This window comes from Glossina fuscipes, unplaced genomic scaffold (genome assembly GCF_014805625.2).
Source record: "Glossina fuscipes isolate IAEA_lab_2018 unplaced genomic scaffold, Yale_Gfus_2 28, whole genome shotgun sequence".
NCBI lineage: Eukaryota > Metazoa > Arthropoda > Insecta > Diptera > Glossinidae > Glossina > Glossina fuscipes.
Window position 1 is genome coordinate 6639313 of NW_023998423.1, and position 14795 is coordinate 6654107.

The 14795-nt window shown below is 30.4% G+C and overlaps 1 protein-coding gene across 3 annotated transcripts; it reads left to right on the plus strand.

Moving 5' to 3' along the window:
- Nucleotides 1-6814: 6814 nt before the first annotated feature.
- LOC119636695 (transmembrane protein 164) lies at nucleotides 6815-9047 on the plus strand. 3 transcript variants are annotated; one of them, XM_038032243.1, is made up of 5 exons: nucleotides 6815-7200; nucleotides 7262-7614; nucleotides 7679-7871; nucleotides 7925-8025; nucleotides 8109-9047. In XM_038032243.1, exons 2-5 carry the CDS (start codon nucleotides 7285-7287, stop codon nucleotides 8637-8639), a joined length of 1155 nt encoding a protein of 384 aa, XP_037888171.1. In that variant the 5' UTR covers nucleotides 6815-7200; nucleotides 7262-7284; the 3' UTR covers nucleotides 8640-9047. The 3 variants fall into 3 exon arrangements, with proteins under 3 accessions (XP_037888171.1, XP_037888170.1, XP_037888169.1); XM_038032242.1 differs by having other exon boundaries at nucleotides 6815-6960; nucleotides 7147-7614; XM_038032241.1 differs by having other exon boundaries at nucleotides 6815-7614.
- Nucleotides 9048-14795: the final 5748 nt, after the last annotated feature.

A 14795-nucleotide genomic window follows, 5' to 3' on the forward strand; every position in this document is an offset into this window, starting at 1 on the left:
ACATTTTCTCAATTATTATATATAGATGCTATTATAAGTTACGTTACGTTTATAATGGTTTCTTTTTACTTAAACTTAAGTAATTCACTCATGACAAAGATACAACAGTAATTTAAAAATACATTCTCTCCTTTATTTATATTACTACTTATTCCATATACCACATATTCATAACACCATAGAAATATATGTGCCTAAGGAGCTGTACGGAGGCTAAGGAGCCTTCTATTGTAAACCAATTGTCTTTCTAACAACCGCACAAAGACCTGTACGAAGTAGTTGGGGAATCGTCTAAATATTAAAAATTAAAGATCGACACTTAAATTTAGACATTGAACAGTGTGTTAATAAAAAAAGAGATCTGTACTTGGCTTTATAAAATATTGATCGAAATAATTCAAAAATCCATAGATGGAAAAGATCTTATAGTTGTCACATAGATTCAATTGAATCATTTCCAAAACAATTTATACTTGTTTGTTTTAAAGTATTTGCAGTATGACCCTTTTCGTATAATGAAAATTGAAGATCATATGACAAAACCGTCTAATTTTCAATGCCTTCCAATGAAAATCAGATCATAGTAGTAATTTAATATAAAACAATTCACTATACCAAATTCGGCCTACCTACCTTATATAAGCAATTTTATGAAAATTTTTATTTTTTAAGACCCAATGTTTTAGTTCTAACATGTTATGATGAAAGTTGATCCACAGTAGTAATTTGATATAAAATTTAACGTACGACGACGTACGCCTATTTTTAGATCTTACTCTATACAAGGATTTGTAGAAATATTTTTATTTTTTAGGCTAGAGATGTTTAAATTTTAGTATTTTATGATAAAAGTGGATCCATAATAATAGCAGTAGTATAAGATACAAAAATGAACTATGCTGAATTTTGAATATGTACCACGATTTTCAAAAAACTCTTGGGACAACCATTCTTACGTAAAGCGAGTCTTTACTTGTTATGAGATATAATTTTTAATATACAGTCCTACAATAGTAAGTTCAAAGAAAAACAGGGTATAATTTTTATGTTCTATGGCAAAACTGCAGTGTAGCGTGTTTATTTATCTCGTCATATGAGCAAGAGGTCACCAACACGTACGGCTATATCACGAAATATCGTAAAATTACTTTTTTAATAAAAGAACCTATAGCTTAAATTACGCAAATTATATGCGTATGATAATGGTAACGTTTTTTCATTATTGAATATATATATATATATATATATATGTATAAGAGGGATACAAGCTATTCAGTTTGAACAAATTTATATGCATATGAACAAATATATGAACAAATTTTCTCACGCTTCGACATCAGCTGATCGAGAATGTTACGAAAATGCAAATTGTTTCAAACTGAACAATGTATATGCATCACATATATATATGCATCATATATAAACAAAAGCAAGGCCAATCTAATAATGATTACGATAACTTCATAAGTTCCCATTTAAATTATGAAGATTGAATAATGATATATATTCCGAGACTAATTTCAATAAAAAAAAAGTTTTTTTAGAATTAAAAAAATTTCGTGTACATTTATATATATATACATAAATAACAAACATATGAAAACAATCGATAAATTTAATATTTCTACGATTTCTTTCATCATAATAATATGTATAGATATATATTTATTATATTATATATAAATACCAGATAAGTTCGAATTTGCAAAAACTTTGTCATCGTTAAAAGTGATGTTTATTTGTCTGTTACTTTTTTAATTCTAAATTTGTTTTGTTTTTTTTTTTATTGAAACTTATCGTATTTATTATTACATTGGCTCTGCTCATCTCTATGAAGAATATTACTTTGCACGTTTATGCATGATTGCTTTTTCTTTTAATGCAGACGAGAACATGGAGCTATATTTGCAAAAGATGCACATTTAAGACATCATCAAGCGTAAGTTGGCCGTAATATTAATCACCACAAGCTTTCGAATCGATTTCGACAACGAATAATAATGAGATTTCCATTTTCTCCTCACATGTACCTTTGGTACTGCTAAGGTAAAAATGAAGAAAAGTTAATGTTTGATAGATATTCTCTTGACTTAGGTCTCCAAGTAAAATTTATGGATGTGACCTATTCATTTAAACACATGATAGTCTACTAAAAATTAAAAGCTTGCAAACAGCAAAAACCGTCATAGTAAGAATATCAATAACTTGCACTCTATAGCATGTATTGATCTAAACTTTAATATGACATCATTTACAGCCCCTTTATGCGCTATTGGTTCTTAAGGGCTTACCAAGAACCGCTGGACATTTCTGATTCTGTTACTCATTTGATAGATGTGGCAAGAGAACTCGCCAAAGACGAGTCTTGTTTTTTAACGCAATATATCTACAATATAAAGTATGAATTGGATGATGAACTTAGTTCATATATTTTTATATCCTACACTTCTTGTGGTACAATGATATTTTAAGCTTGTGCAGACGTATGCAGCACCCCGAAGGTCTTGGGATAGGCCCACCTTTATTATACTGACTGATTGAGAATCGCTTTCTGAATGAATTTAAACTAGTACTTCCACCTGTCCGTCTTGTTTACTTGTCCTCGATTTACAGGCCGTAATTTTTGAGATATTTTAATGAAACTTGGTGCAGATGAGCTTTTCGACCACTTCTCATATTTGGAAAAGTCGTTACATGAAGAATTTTAGGGTGATGTAGGGTATTTACATGTAGATGGTAGTCCACTGTTACTGATAACTGTTTGGCTGAATGAGAATGAAAGGAAATACTTATTTGTTTAACATTGGCATGAAAATTGATATAAACAGAAAATAGACGAGAAATCAAAACAATGAGATTATCTTACATCAGTAAATTTGTTAGGTTGCAACGGATTTGAGTTATTGATTAACTTCTCAAAACGAAAGCTAACAACAATCAAATGTTCGCATTGGCATTTGACTTGATATACGCAAAGGCACAAAGAATACCGGTAACCTAAGCATTATTTGTAATACATGAGTAGATATGCAATAAATTTTGTTTTTGCTTGAAATTTAACATTGTTAACGGTTTGCAATGTTTTCTTTTGAATCTTGTAAAAAATTGTGTTCTCTTGTAAGGTGTCAGTCGTGTCATGTAACAGTGCACAAGTGTTAATTAAAATAAAAATATATAATTAAAAAACATTTTAAAAAGATTAAAACAATTTTTTTAAATATTGGAAATTTTTAAAAAAATATTTTATTTCATATTCAAAAGTTTTTAGAATTGTAATCAAGCAAAACGTTTTGCTTTTTTATTTATCATTAAGCTTCTTTACATTTCAAGCTTTTCTTGCATACTGAGATTCTCTTAATTTCCTTTAGCTTTTAATAGAAAGAGCTTTATATTGCTTAGAAAGGAAGAAACGGATAGACTGCTAAGAAAACAGTAGCGATTGATATCTATGTACTTGCAATGAAATAATCAAAACCAAAATATGTCCAAACGAGGCAAAATAAAATAAGAAAAAAAGAATAGAAATGAAACCAGTGCAATTGTGAAAAATGTTCAATTAATCAAATATACTTAAGTTATATAATTAAGTTACATAAAATTGTATATATATATATATATATATTTGTATACATATATATACGTATCCAATAAATTGCATTAAATCTAAAAGTGACTGAATAATAAAACTAATAATCGCTATTAATAAACACATATACATAGTATACATAGTATATGTGTATTGGATGTTCGAAAAACTAAACTTCTCCCTTGAAAAAGCAGTTAAAAATAACAAAAAAAAAATTAAAAAGTATGGAAAACAATTTTCTTATTTCGCTAAATTGCCAATTAAGCCGGATACAATAGAATTTCCTCAGCTATATAAATAACAAAAAGCAAACAAATTAAAATTCAATTTGACGGAAATTCCCAGTAAAAAAAGCAGAAAGACAAAAATTGAAGAAAAACAAAACAAATTCGCCCATCAATCAAGCAATGTAATCGTAACAAATAAACATATATATGGTTTTTAATTGAAGAGAATGATTTGTAATGTTTGTTGTCCGTTTAATCCTTTAAAACGCTCTTTTAAAAGAAAAAAGAAAGTAAGAAGAGCCCTTATGCTCTCATTTTTGTAATAATACTTGTAAACAGTAGAAAAGCTTATAAGAAAAATCACAATTAAAAATTTAACAATTTAAGAAGATTTAATTAACAATCTATTGTAGTTCAATCTCTATGCTTTCCTTTTACGATGTGTGTGCAGTGCGTATAAAGAATGTTTTTGTTTTTATGTAAAAATTTCTTTACCGATTTTTTTGCACATGTATGAGCCCTTATGGACGGAATGTGTAGTGAAAGATTAAGAGACAAACAATAGCGTGTAAGGGGAGAGAATATGTAAAAATAATTGTACGCATCATTGTAAAACGTTTAATCTCTCATAGAAAAATGAAATAAAATATGGCAACACTTTGGTTAAACGAGAAAAAAGAAAACTTTCTATTCTCTTTTGTTATTAATTTACTCTACACATTTTATTTATTGTCTATGTCTAGTCTAGCATTCTCTCTACTCCCGGTCAAAAGTAAAACAAAACAAGGGAGGAATTTTTCTGGGTTTAAAACGACATCTTAATTACCTGCATTGGGAAGAAAAGTTTATAATTATGATAGAAAACGATAAATATTGCATCGTAGGGACAAGTTTTTCTTAATTGCAAAATGAAACTACGCAATATATGAGCAGTGATTTACAAACGGTGATGTCAAAAAACTTGAGATCACCTTTTTCGTAATTGTGGCTTCCAAAGTATATCTAAATCGGAGCATATGTACATTTTATGGGGGATTTTAGTGCCCTCTATTATGTTATATATATTTTTTGCAATGAATCTTATAGTTACACCATCACTGCAGCGCATATAAAAAAGGAAAAACCGAAACAAATTAGACTTTTCAATCACAAGAACAACAACACAATTGCAACGTATAGCTCAGCTGTTTTATTTGCGTTCATATGCATGTAGACAAACAGTTGACAAAAAAAGACTTAATATTATTAGTGCTGGTATTCAAAAAATTAAATCAACAAAGCCACATCTGTTTTAAATCGAAATTTCCTCTTAAATCATGTTAACTATATTTCAGAACATTTTTTTATTTTAGGGATAAGTGTATTGCTTGCTTCATTGCACAATTACAATGTTTGCAGCGAATTTTCGCTATTTTTAGGAGTAACACAAACATTTGTGTCTAATTTATGAATATAACCGTTTGGCTGAGATACATAAAGATAGAAATAGCTTGAGATGATGCATAGAAGGGACGAATAAGTCTCTATCGTTACAAAAACTTGACGCCCAAATAGATAAAATTATGTGGGTATAGAGTCATTATCATCTCTCTAGTTTAAAAATGATTAAGCCTTTACGGCATTTCAAAATTTGTACATAAATTTAATTCATAACGCTTAGTAAAACTTCAATAACTTTTAGAGAACGTGTACGTGTTTGCTTGAGGAGTTCAAAACATTACGTGTTCCCATCAAAGAAAATGTATAGTATAGTATGTCTATACAGGGAGCTCTAAGCGAAAAATATTCGCTTGTTGCATGTATTAAAATCTGTATATCAAAGTCGGAAATTCCTGTGCAATGTGAAATAACGTGATCTATTTAAGTATAGTGCACGCATTGGAAAAGTGAAGCTTCTCACTCTTCTTTTTCGACAGATTTGTTGCGATATCTTTGCACGAATTTTTATCGGTTTTTTGAAAGATGTTGAAAACTGTAATCCGTTCGTGAATCCTAATATCATCTCAAAAGAGTCTTTCTAAATATATTTATTTAATAATAGTCGTTCTATACCTACCCCTGTGTAATAAAAGTTGATTTATTATTGATTTAATAATTACCGCCAAACAAAAGAAGAGGCGAAATATTTGTATGAGCACAATTTGCCGTAAATCTAGCGAAGAAAAATTCAACTTAAACTCGATTACCTATATTTAAAAAATCTACTCAAACAACACAATTAGTATTGTACATATATAACCTTTCTTAGTCTGTAGTTATTTTATTTTTTTTTTAAATAAATCAATTATTTCCGTATAAATTTTGGTTGGCCGCATGCCAAAAATACCAGCAAAACCAGCTGCATAAATTGTTTGGAAGCCATATTTAGTTAAGCCACGAAGGGATGATTAGTGGGTGAATGTAATGTACACAAATATCCCTAAAACGACCATATATTTGTGTGCACTATTTATTTTTTTTTTCATGTGCACTACAAAAAAAATGAGGACTTATTCGATTTTTCATTGCGTTCGTAACGCTCGTATATAAATAAATGTGCGTAAATATTTCTGCAAGATTTTAATTTAGCGATCAGTGATGAGAACGGTGACAATTACAAATGTTAAGGTAGAGGACCAAGTACGATACAATACAATACAATAAAGGTCACGTCACACGTAAACTATTTATTACTTATTTTTATGATTGTCGTAACGCTAAATCTTCTGAAAGGAATATAGCTCACGATATATCGGCTTATCGGCTTATAATTTAAGCAACATATTCGTTAATAATATTAACGAAGTCGTGAATCTTGCAATGAAAATGTTTAAATTGTTGGGTGTCTAAGATTCGTTTCAACGAGAATATCATTTTTTGAATATTTTTAACTATAAACACATGACCGTAAACTTAATTTCATTTCTAACTGTTTTAGTTAGATTCGCGGTTTTTTTCACGAATCTATTGAATTCTGAGTATTACAGCAAATAAGCAAATTTCAAGTAAAGGAAGAAAGAATTTAGTTCGCTATTGTATTAACAGCTATATGCTGATCAAGTTGTCATCAATTAATCGAAATATATTTTTACAAGCCAGTGTAGATAGAAATCTTTCTCTTTCCGTCTAAGTATACTGGATAGGGCTTGAGTGTAAACAAATATCGTAGTAAGGGAAAAATTGTCGCTCCTTAATTTTTAAAAAAATTTTTGGCTGCTATCCAATCAAATGGGACGAATTTTTCAAAAATTCACCTAAAAAATGCTTATTATAAACAATATTCTTACATATAAGCACGCATGCACATATACATCGTAGATTATAATTGTGATAATGTGCTCTGCTAATTTTCAGGAGAAAACAAAAATCAACAAAGCATCGCAAGTGCAGTAGCCACTCAGATTAACGGCAAGAGACGTTGTTGTTGTTGTTGTTTTTGTTGTTACATGACATCTGCCATCGTTTACAGAGTTTATACGCAAATATATAAACATGGATTGGAGCTGGGCCATAGAAGGTGTTAACAACGATGTGCCACGCACCATGGGACCCGAATGTGAAAATTATATGTCGAATGAACGACGTTGGACGGAGGTGGTAATAGTGAGTTTGGGCTGCCTCTGGATATTACGTTGGGCTAGTAAACGGGCAGATCCTATTTCTCTTCCTTGTGCAAGCAAATTGAATCAGTCGCACTCAACAGGCCGTTTACTGCTCATGTTACTAATGACTTTCGTATTTGGCATAGAGATGGGTTTCAAATTTGCCAATAAGTCTGTGATATTCGTATTGAACCCTTGCCATATCCAAACATTGGTGCAAGTAAGTTTTATACCTTAGGTACGAGATCTTCTATGAGAATTAACAAAAAATTCTTCTCATTTAGATTTATATTTTAGCGGCCAAGCCTAGCAAAGCAACCGTAGCTTTATTTAGAATACAAATGAATAATTTGAACGGACCATTGTTAGCGTTCATATTCCCGGAAGTAGAAAGCCGCACATTGCCCTTTGAGCAAGCCACCTATTGGTTGCAACACGCCTTGCTTTACATAGTACCCGTATATATCATTAGAAATGGTACGAAATCTAGAAAATGCAAAGAAAAAAAAAATACAAAAATTTGTTTTTAGGGATTTATGAAGTTGAGGATATTTACGACTTTAATTGGGTCACGATAGGCGTAATGATTATGTTGCTTTATCATTTTGTCGTATTAAATGCCATTTCTATAGTAAGTATTTTCATAAATTCTTATTACATAAATAATAATTTATATATATATATAATGGTGTATTTTGTCCGGATTTTTAATAGGCTAGCGGAGTTAATTTAAATCATATGTTGTGTGCGGCTGTGACCGATCCGTTTGAGGGTCAAAATTATCGCATTGCTGCTGTGATACATGAGTCTATTTTATGCCCGATTCTCAATAAAGTGACTGTGCTCTTATATTGTAATAAGCAAACAATGAAATCAAATTTACTACGAAAGCATACTTACAACCAAAACACAAGTACAATAATAAATGATAATAATTTGTCAAAAGATGAATTACTTTATCATCAACATTATGAGTTAACAGAAAAAACAACAACAGAAGGGACATCATCGCAGCAACAACAACAACAACAACAACATCATCATCATTTACCGCCCTTAAATGTTACCGAAGAATGTATAGTTAAGCAGCGTAAACATAATATAAGCGAAGATAATGATATTGATATTAGAATTCAAGAACAACAACATCAGACGCTCTTAGCTGATGTCGAAAGCGAAAGGGAATTATTAAAAAATTCGTCTACAACTGCCAAGTGCAACATGTCCGCTACAAAAGTTGATTAGTATTTATTAAGCAAAGTTAATTACAATCCGAAATCTATAAACATTCAAAATGTCAATCTTCTTCGTCTATTTGTTTCTCTTGTTATAGTATGTGATGCGGAAATTTGGGTTGTACAATTATAATAATATGTATGCATTCTAGATGTGCATAAATGTACGTTTAAGAGCGCATAGCTAAGATAGGAAAAAATAATTCGTTAAACAAAAAACCCAAAACAAATACATTATTTTATGTTCTCGCGTTTTGTTATTTCCTGTATATAAATATGTATGTTAATTAAAAAACAAAACAAAACAAAACAAAAAAAATCCATTATATAAAAATATTTAAAGCAATATGTATTTTAATATTAATAATAATATGGCCTTAATAATAAATGAGTCTCTTTAGCAGAGTCTTAATAAGTATTACTTAGTTTACGTAGAACAACAAAGTAAAGAAAAGAATACCATTTTATATTAAATCAAATAACAAAGAATTAAACTTATAATAAATTGTTCATTGATAAGAAAACAAATAAATCAATAAACGATAATAAAATCAATAGTATAATAACAATAATAACAATATTGATAAAAATAATGAAAATTTCTTAATTATTAGTTTGGAATGAAGTTTTCGTTACAGATAACAACATCCACCTCGATGTTGTCTGTTGTTGTTTTCAGTCTCTATTTATCGAATTTTTTTTTGCTCACATTCCGATAGTCATCATTTTGATATCACATGCCACGTATTACGTCCAATTTGCGCCAAAGCAGGGACGACTAGTTTATATCTGTCCCTGACTGGTTTACTGATGAGATGCAATGTTTTGGAAACTCCTCGCACGTTTGCAAACATTGCATGAAATGTGGAAGAGGAAGTCTCGGTAGAGTCTTCATCTACGAAACCAAAGATTTCGTTTATTTTGAACGATTGTAACGAACGAAAACTAGAATAAACTTTATCAATCTTAATTAAGAAGTAAAAACATTTTTTTTGTAATTTTTTTTTTTTTTTCATTCTAAGTGTTTTTGTAACGAACGCAAAATGGCCTCGTTGAGGCCATCATGATTAAAAACGAACAGAATTTACAAAATGCCGTCATTTTTAGTTTTTTATTTACATTTTTTTTTTATTTGTATATTATCGGCTGGCAAATATCACATTCAGGCCGATAGCCTGCGTTGCTAGAGCTCAATGTCACGGCCACACTACAATGTCAATATTAAGTGACGATACACCACGACAGCATACTCGCTCCAGCAGTCAAGGTTTAAACAATCAATTTATAAGTACTTGCACAGATGCGGGCGATTGTGGCCGCTGGTACACCTTTGCCTAGTGCGTCAGTCATGTTAACCACTAAAAATTTGCAATGTATGCTTGCTATTTTAGTGTTGGCTCATAGCAATGGCAGTATTCTGGGTACTTCATGGCACATTGTTTTGCAAATCTTACAGCATCTTGTTTGGATATTGGGCTTAAAGCCATCTACTGCCGGGAGTCTGCAGGCTTTTCCTAAACCAGCTGTAGAGGCTAATATTGGTATACAGACCGCAAAGCAGCATAAACAAGGAGGACCGGTATATTCGCATGATATAGTTTATAAAATTCATTTGCTCTCGTCCTATTTCACTAGATATAAGTAAATATATATATAAACTTGAGAAAATCAAACGTAAATTCTTTTGGTGTAGCTTGCTTGCTCTTCTTCCTTTTTGGTGTCGGTTGTTTGTTCTTCGTCCTTTTCAGCGTAGGTTGCTTGTTCAAGAGTTAAAAGAAATGTATTTCTCTATAACTTTTGTTTACTTTCAAGAATTCTCTAAGCATTGCAAAAATATTTTAAGGAATACTATTGAAAATTAAATCGATACAAACATAACATGCATTATTCCAACGAGGGAAAATACCGAAGTAGTTTCACCCGAAAGGCATTGATGGAAAGGTTTAAGCTGCATGTTATCAACCAACGCATTTGTGTATAATAAATTAATATAAGTATATATATATATCATGTAAAATTTTTTATACGAGCAGATGAAAATTAATATTACAACAATGGATGATTTCTTCTTCTAGTAAGAAATTACCGTCTTTTACTTTAGCTAGTCTGAAGTATTTATAGTGTTTTAGGTGAACAAGTTTGTTATTAATACCATCATTGCCCGATTTGAAAAAATTTTATTTTTGTAGAATATTTCACCGAAAGCGCGCGTAATTCGGGTAATGCCAAAGTTGTATGTATACATTTTTCGGGCATCCGAGAGTAAGCGTCTATATTTTTAGAGAATCTGAGAGTAAGCGTCTATGTTTGTTTACAATTCTGAATAATTGAGTCAAATAAGAAAGTTAAAACATAATTCTCATCGAATTTAAAGAAATTACTTCCCATTCAATAAATAATCTGTAATCATTTATAATAAAATTTATTCGTAATAAAAATAAATTATTTCTAATAAATATTAAAATAACAAAACTAATAGTACAAATAGATAAATTTTTAATGAATTAAAAAGGTATTCCTTATTTTTGACATCACAAATTAATGTTTTAATAAACTATTTAATTATAATCACAATATACATATGTATCTCTTTAAAATAAGTAAATTTACAAAATATATGCTGCCATCTATGTTTCCACGATTCTCTTGCAGCCAGGTGATGACACCTACATTACAAAGAGTGGAACTTTACAAAACTAACTCTCGATTGTGTCTTATAATATATTTTACCGGTGCGTCCAAAACGATGGAAATTTTCTTGCCCATCACTGAAACGAAGTGAAGATGGAAGATCTCTAATAACACCGCGCATAAAAGGTCTCCTTGACAGGCGTTCAATTTCAATGTCTTCCCTAGCAATTTCTGCGTCCAAATACGCCTCTTCCTGCTCATATTTCGCAATCAGTTCAAGCCTTCTTCTTTCCACAGTATTTTTCCACAAATTTATTAATATTGAGAACATGATGAAGCAATGTTAATGATTTTTTCTGTCTATCGATTCGTATATCCAATCAGTTTCGTTGACGTAATTAAGTTGTAAGGATTCAAATAATAATTAAGAAAAAAAAAAAAACAATAAAATGTAAAAAAACTCCAACAACGTATTTACCAGTTATCCATGTGCAATCGAAATGATCAAATGATCAAAGCAATACGCGTTCGGGCCTTCAAAATTTCTAATATTTTGCAGACCGTTAGCTGCAGAGGAGCATGTAGAAGAGAGCACAGAGTTGCTTTCCTATAAATATGAATGGCGAAAATGAAATCTCATTACTTTATGTATGAATTTCGTTTAAACATCGTGAATAATGATGATCTTAATGATCGTACTACATGAACTTTGATAACAATTTTTATATTTGAAAATTTTATTTGCCAAAAAAATGTTTAAAATAATATATTTAAGAAAATATGATTTTATAATGCATCTAAATAACTACCTTTTTTTTGGTTTTTTCACTACTTTGATTTACGTCTCTTGCGACAGTTCATATATATAGTTTATATGTGCGGCATATATATAGGCACAACAAGAGTGTTGCCGTCATACTTGTATATACTTGTATATACTTTTACTTGTATTTACTTGCACTTGTACAGCAGTAAGTCACTGCATATTTATGCGTATATTATAAGTATTTATATTATATATTTATATTATATTATATTAATAAGCGGTAATTAAATGGTTGTGTTTATAAATTGAAAATAAACCGAAACGCAACCAAAAGTCAGCTGACTCGTTAGCGACGGATTCGATTTTCAAATCAATTTAATAAGAAAGCCTTTAAATTTGCTAATTCTAACATAATCCCCAACTCTACACTTTGGTCTTGGAAATGTTTTATGGAAATTATATACAGTTAGTATTATCTGCTTCTCGTTGTGCTTATTGACTTCATTTGCTTTCATTTTGATTCTTCCCTGATATGTGTTATTGTATTTGGCTAGTAATGTTTGCATTGAACGGTTGGTCATTGTTAATAATCGTAAATAAGAACAATACTCGCAATAAACTGTCCAAGCGTACATCGCAAGAACCGTTTAACATGTTCCGAGATATGAGTTCCTTATACATGTTTATTATTATTTACAAGTTGCGGGTGACATTTCTGTACGCAAATAGTGGACGATATTTGCTTGGTGCAGAGTGACAAAATTTCAAAAAATGAACTAATACAATGAACAAATTATAACACTTTTCTTAACGCATATTTTAAAATGTATTCCAAATCATTAAATGAATATATATTAAAACGCCACACATTGATGAAAAAAAAAATCGTAAAAATGAACATGGAATAATTTTCGTACGGCATTTGCCACTTTGTCTTACAATTATTCTTTTTTTTTTTTAAATTCCGTTAAGGCATATATGAAGTTTGAGTTAGCGGAGGGTTTTCGAAGAGAACGGAACGTAAATCATATATTACATTATTATCATATATATATACATTATTCCTCTTGCTATTGCTAATATTTCAACACCTTCTTTTCAGCTGATTACGAGTATTAATAAAAATGCAACTCTACATAATATCAAGAAATATTTTATTAATTATATTAATTGCTATTTCATTCTATCTGTGTAAGTAAATATTCGTGGAAGCTATATTATTCATAGAAGAAAAATGGTGGAATGGTAATTTCGAATATTTGTTATGATTTATAAAGTACTATAAAACAATAAGAAATTATCGGTGGTTACAACTAAAGATAAGTACTAATGCCGTTAACCGAAAACTGTTATATTAGTTGTTTGCAAAAATTTTGAACTTTGATTTCTACTGGTAAAAATGATAAAGAAATGGGAAACACTAGTGCACATAATAGCTCATTTCGATGGTTTTGACTTCCTTCTACATAAAATAAAAGGTTTCCATTTAATATTATTGATCTATTCAGCGTACGCCAACGCTAATCATGGGAAGCTCAAAATTCTTCACCTTCCATTCAAATTCATTACTTTTGTCCATTTATTTGAAGAAGCCCGGTATCGAAACTCTCCAAACATGTTCGGAGGCTTGAAGGGTTGAAGAGTTTAAAAGTGACGACACGAATTGGCTGAAAATGACACTTTTGGCCACTTGTTGCAAGAGTTGCCCAAGAGGCACTGTTGCTGTTTGAAAGGGGAAGTTGCACCACACCCAGCGTACTCTTCAGACATGACGCCTGCTGATTACCATTTGTTCAGATCGGTGCAGCATAGCTTGACTGGCACGTGGGTAAGCAAAGTTAAAGAAATGCCAATATGGGTCGATGAGTTGATCGCTGCCATACCAATTTAAGTTCCTTCGAAATAAGATCGCCATGTTGCCAAAAATGCTGTAGACTGTTGTAGAAAATGATGGAATATATTGTACCAGTTTTCCGCAATAAATGACTTCTTCAAGTGAAAAAGCGATCACAATTTTTTAATATTTATTATCCCCAAATCTATGATGGATTTTCACATCGCCCAGCTGGTATCACCTTAATTATAATATAGTGGCAACTACTACATACTACCACTACTACTGTCAACGGTCATCTGTTCGATTACAATATTTATATATAAAATATAGTGCATCGTTCTAATCAGAATGTGTTGTCATTTCTCAAACAAATTTATAGAAACACACTCTTATTTAAAAGAAATGTTATTTTTAAGTGCATTGTAAATACGTAGGTATACATATACATATATATATATATATATATATATAAAACGTGAATTAAAATATATAAATAGCAAGTAATATGCATGCTCCTGATTAAAATGTGGGAACGAAGCGGAAAATTTTAAGCAATGCAATGTAAAGGTGACGTAAAAGAATGCACGCCTTTCAGTGGGAATTTGTGCAGCTGTAAGCTGTAAGAAGCAAATTTAATTTAATATAATACCGCGTCGTGGCATTTTGCATATGATTGAAGAGATCAGTAAAAAAAGGGAATGCACGGCTAAAGAACATAATAAAAAATGAACGATGTCGATATTTTTTACAGAACAACGCAATATGAGTGTCAATTAAACAAATGGTAAACGAGAAATTAACTGAATATTATCTTGGTTGCGCGCCTGCTTTGTACACATATGCGATAATGAAAATAATCACTACTTAGTATTCTATCATTTTATATATATATATATATATATATATATATATATATATATTAACAAAGATGT